The sequence below is a fragment of the Leopardus geoffroyi genome, chromosome A1, assembly GCF_018350155.1.
Source record: "Leopardus geoffroyi isolate Oge1 chromosome A1, O.geoffroyi_Oge1_pat1.0, whole genome shotgun sequence".
Lineage (NCBI taxonomy): Eukaryota > Metazoa > Chordata > Mammalia > Carnivora > Felidae > Leopardus > Leopardus geoffroyi.
The window spans coordinates 125,549,053-125,554,657 of NC_059326.1; the positions used below are offsets into that span (position 1 = coordinate 125,549,053).

Genomic DNA, 5,605 nt, shown 5'->3' on the forward strand with positions numbered 1-5,605 from the left:
ACTTTGGGTCATTTATGCTTTCAGGAAAATGTTACCTGTGACTAGGAAGTAATGGCTTTTTGTTGGGCACGGGGGGATTGTGGTACAGCTCCAGCCCTAACTGCTGCTCAGAGTGGGTCATGGAGGGGGAGTGGGAATCACAGTGGTATGAAATTCATTTGTGAAGGTTACCTCCGTGTTGTCCCATCTGGTGAACTACTGGCGAATAACAAGCCCGTTGTATTACCTAAAGAGATGGCATTGAGTTTCTAATGTGAAGTTGTGGGATGGAGAGTTTCCTCATTAAATTCATATGTTAGCCAGTCAATGTTGATGAATAGGAGAATATCCAAAGACCCTAAGTTTAAATTTTTGTGTGAATTACAGAATTCATATTTTCATCTAATGATCCAGGGCTCAATAGTTCTCTCTCGGAAGTTCACCTTATCTGTCCCATAAATTTTCTGTGGGTGGGAAGGTATGTTTTTTTTTCTGGTAACAGGGAATGTAGGTCAGAGTATTTGTGAGAACTACACTGCAAATGGAAAATGTTGTAGCATATAAATCCAAGATATTATTATTGCCATTATCTCCACCTACTAATTACCTAAAGACCAGTTAATCCACAAAAACCCAACTTTTTAATTGAGATTATAAGGAATTTATAACCTTACCTGATAAGCCATCTTTTTTTTTTTAAACTTCCTTTTAAATGTTTATATGGTCAAAAGTACCAGGTGCAAAATTATAACATAATGATGAATAGGTCACACATATAAAAAGTGATCCTTTCTGGATTGTTTAACATTTCTTAAAAGTTTTTTTTTAATTTGTTTTTGAGAGAGAGAGGGAGAGAGAGAGAGAGAATCCCAAGCAGGCTCTACATTGTCAGGGCAGAGCCTGACACAGGGCTCTAACTCACGAACCATGAGATCATGACCTGAGCTAAAATCAAGAGTCAGATGCTTAAATGACTGAGCTACCCAGGTTCCCCCTGTTCTACATTTCTTTAGGAAGGATTAGGGGAAAAATCAGGACATGCAAATATTAAGCCATTTTAATTTATTTAAAATTAATTAAAAGAGAAAGGACACTCCAAGTTTTTTAATAAGGTGCCTTTGAAGATTAATTTTGGTTAAATGCATTTTTAAAAATTAAGTTGTCAGATAAAGAAAATAAGGAACAAGCAAATTCTTTGAAAAGTTTTGTCTCAAGAAAAAAATGCTTAAAGACTCCAGAGTAGACTTTTAAAACACAAGTATAAGCTTCTCAACTAAAAGGAAAAAAGAAGATATTAATCTTCCCTGAGAATGTGATGATGCCTTAGTAAGCATTGCCCAAAAATATTTTTTTTTCAGAAAAAAACCCCTGAGAGATACAAATAACTCTGATATTCAGATAATCAGACATCACAGACTTGATTGAAATAAATATGCTAGTCCTTAAATTGATTGACAATCATCACTGGGTTCATTAAAAATTTTCAGAAATTGTAGGAAGATACAGTATTTTCTAAGATGTTAGTATCTTAGAGACAGTCTAAGAATGAAGAAGTATTGCTAGTTACTGGACATAATAAAGCAGAATTATTCTAATTATTTCCTAGAATAAAATTGGAATTACTCTGTTTGTACTAGAATTTATAATTTACTAAGAAGCTGCAGCTATGGTTTCCTGACAGTAAAATCCTTGATTAGAGAAATATCCAAAATTATGGCCTATGGAAATTATTCAAGATATGTTATTATGCTAAGAAATAAAAATAACATTATCTTTGTCAAACCATAGCAGGATGACATTAATTTGATACTATATTTCTATTTTAAAAGTTAGGCAAGTAGAATGAAATTCAATAAGTTAGACATTAAAATATGTATTTAACAAGCAGAACTCCACTCTGAGCTGAAAGTTTAGTTGATTTATAAACAACATTAATGGAATATTGGTTGTTTCATTATGCTTATTTAATAAGGGAAACAAAATATGTAGCTACTAGAACAGTGGCTATTGGGGAGTTAAGAAATTCCCATTTAGACAGCCAGATTTAGTGTCTTTTAAGATATAATATTTCCCTGGTGCTTATGTACATATGGACAATATTGATCCATATAATTCATTATCTCTATACAAAGTAGAAAAGCAAAACAAAAATACTAATAAGACATGTTTGCTAACATGCACATTTTTATAGCATTACATGGCCAGCCTGTTGTTGAATATTTAAAGCATAAACTAGTTTCTAAGGCTTGGTAATGCTAGTTATCCATTCTGAAAGGAAATTTCTCATAATTTTACTCCTTTCGCTCATTTTCACCTAAGCATGTCAATATTTCTTCGAACCCTATAGGTAAAGAGAATAGAACACAGTATTAGAATTCTCCTTTAGTTCATAAAGGCCAAGATGTGGTTAGCTGGGCAGGAGCCCACAATACTTTGATGGAGATGAGTTTGCTGGCTCTACACTAGCAAGAGCAGAGTGTTTACCTTTACTCAAAGGAAAGTGGATAAAAGCAGTACCATCACTGTGACCCAGAGAAGGGAAAAATGTAAACCTACTAGCATGGAAGACCATTCAGAAACATTTTCTATGAACTATGGGAGGACCAGCCTCATCATATTCCTGCTTACTGATCCACATTTGCTGGAATGTAGACAGGCTGGCCAGAATGGAACCCCCAATCCAAACGGAATACTTCCTCTCTGGGGGAGCTATGATCTTGATTTTCATTGTGCTAGGTGCCAGGGTTACGATTTCCTTCTGCATTCGGTCAGCAATGCCAGGGTACATTGTGCTGCCTCCAGACAAGACAGTGTTGGCATATAGATCCTTGCGAATATCCACATCACACTTCATGATAGAATTGAAGGTTGTCTCATGGATCCCACTGGACTCAATGCCCAAAAAGGAAGGCTGGAAAATGGATTCAGGGCACCGAAAACGTTCGTTCCCAATGGTGATCACTTGCCCATCAGGAAGCTCATAGCTTCTTTCCAGTGAGGAGGATGCAGAAGCACTGACCATCTCTTGCTCAAAGTCCAGGGCCACATAGCACAGTTTCTCTTTGACATCACGGACAATCTCCCGCTCGGCTGTGGTGGTGAAGTTGTAGCCTCGTTCTGTCAGAATCTTCATGAGGTAGTCAGTCAGGTCTCTGCCAGCCAGATCTAGACGTAGAATGGCATGAGGTAGGGCATAACCTTCATAGATGGGCACGGTGTGAGTAACTCCATCACCAGAATCCATCACGATGCCTGTGGTTCTCCCCGAGGCATAGAGAGACAGCACAGCCTGGATAGCTACATACATGGCTGGTGTATTGAAGGCCTCAAACATGATCTGAGTCATCTTTTCCCGGTTGATCTTGGGGTTGAGGGGTGCCTCGGTGAGGAGGATAGGATGCTCATCCGGTGCCACACGGAGCTCGTTGTAGAAAGTGTGGTGCCAGATCTTCTCCATATCGTCCCAGTTGGTGACTACTCCATGCTCAATGGGATACTTCAGGGTCAGGATGCCTCTCTTGCTCTGAGCCTCATCCCCCACATAACAGTCCTTCTGACCCATGCCTACCATGACCCCCTGGTGCCGGGGGCGCCCTACCATGGAGGGGAAGACAGCCCGGGGGGCATCGTCACCACCAAAACCTGCCTTGCACATCCCTGACCCATTATCTACCACCAAGGCAGACAGCTCATCATCAGTCATGGTGCTGGCTGGAATCTTCCAGAGAAGTGAGCCGAAGTTAAATATAGAGTAGATAGCAGATTATGGTGTGCAAGGGAGAGGATGAACAGGCCGAAACACTCTGGAGAGGGGATCCTGTGCTGTGATGACAGGTATTTAAAGGTGCACGCTGGCCCCACCCATGTCTTATCCCACCAGTTCCCAGCATTTCTGCGTGGGATTGCCTTTGAGGTATTAATAATGATGATGGTGATTATATAAATAATTAGGAGACCTTATTTCATACAGAGAAAATTGACTATCAAGTGGCCAAATCTGAGGTTACTGTAATTAGGCAACCCACACATGGTTGTCAGCGTGCTTTGGCTCAGTCTCTAGATAACTATGATGATGCAATGGGGGATATAAAAGCAAGATGAAAGAAAGCTAGTGTGAGGTATGGGTAACATGGCTGGAAGGACCAATCCCTCCTCACTTTACTCTCTGGGTCCATTTTCTCCACAGTAGCTTTAACTTTTCATTCTTAATATATTGCTCTTATGAGGAGCCGAACTCCGAAAACTTCACTTTTTCAGGATTTTCTTTCCCATTTTGGTCCTAATCCCATAGGATGTTCATCATGATGGAAATTATTTTAATGGATGAAAATAATGAATGGCCAAGTGTGGCCTGACAGCTATAATTTTAATGCATTTGCATTGTGCACAATTTAGGGATATTTAATAGACTTCTAACCCATCGGAAGACAGCTAAAAGCAATAAAGTGATCAATAAAGTAAACCATTATATATTTTCTTTCTTGATATAAATTTCTAACAACCAAATTAAATTAGGAACTTACTATGCCCAGACATTGTTCAGGAACTAGATTATTGGGTCCATGTTGACTGCACAGAGGCTCAATGTCCCTCTTGCATGATTTATTAAGTAAAACGCGGATTATAAAAATTGTATCTATTTATAATAACTCTTTAGTTGTACAACAAGGAACATAATTGATAATGAGTTTTAAAGTGATATGTTTGAGCCGATCTTGAAAACATTTTGATCTTCAAGATTCATATAATGTGTTATAACATCAAGCTTCTCTCTAGCACACACTTGGAATAGTATTAGTTTTCCTTTGATTTTAGCATATACAATATTACACCTTGGTCATTTTATAGGTATAGTTTGTTTGGATTTTATTTTCAATATAGAAATATAGACAATTTAGTAGACTGTGTGCCATGATATAATGTAGGACTCTAGTAATGTGTTTCAAAGAAACAGCAATTCTCAAAGTTCATTTCTTTGCTCCCACTATGCTATGTAAACAGAAGCTCCCTGTCACCTCTTCTAAAGCAAAGCAATTTTTCATTGCTCACATTGGGGTTCTCCAAAATCACCTTCGTTTTTGGTTAATTAATTAATTGCCACTTTGTAAGAGGTAGCAGCAGTCTTGCAGTACTGGACAGTACTTGACAAAAGTGCAACTTCCAGTTCAAGGCCAGGAGAAATAGCTGGTGTCTTTGCTCATGAGCCTCTGGGAGAATCATGGTAACACCAGGTTAGGAGCGTCCAGTCCTCTTCTTTGTGCAGCTTGACACAGAATTATACGATTACTTTTCTCTGCGTTTTCTCAGTGTTTTCCTAAAATGTGCTTTCCAAACCTTCCTGCTGATAATCAGTTATGGTAGAATGTATTTCACTACAAAATCCATAGTTTTGCTTTTCTTCTGACCAAGATTGTTCTAGTTTTTTTCTGTAACTGCAAAATCAATTCCTCCTTCAACAAAATTAAAGAACTCACCCTCAAACCTTCACACTGAATGGTTTTGTGTACTTCCTTTTCATGTAGCACAACTAAGCTTTTGATTAAAATAATATTTTATTGCTACAGGATGGTACTACTGGAAATGTCTTTTTAGCAACAATAGCAAACTAAATGCACATGCTACAAAA

The 5,605-nt window shown here is 38.3% G+C and overlaps 1 protein-coding gene across 1 annotated transcript; it reads right to left on the reverse strand.

Annotated features, from left to right (window-relative positions):
* Positions 1-1,024: 1,024 nt before the first annotated feature.
* ACTBL2 (actin beta like 2) lies at positions 1,025-3,776 on the reverse strand. Its single transcript, XM_045493812.1, has one exon. The coding sequence runs from the start codon at positions 3,680-3,682 to the stop codon at positions 2,552-2,554; it is 1,131 nt and encodes a 376-aa protein (XP_045349768.1). The 5' UTR covers positions 3,683-3,776; the 3' UTR covers positions 1,025-2,551.
* Positions 3,777-5,605: the final 1,829 nt, after the last annotated feature.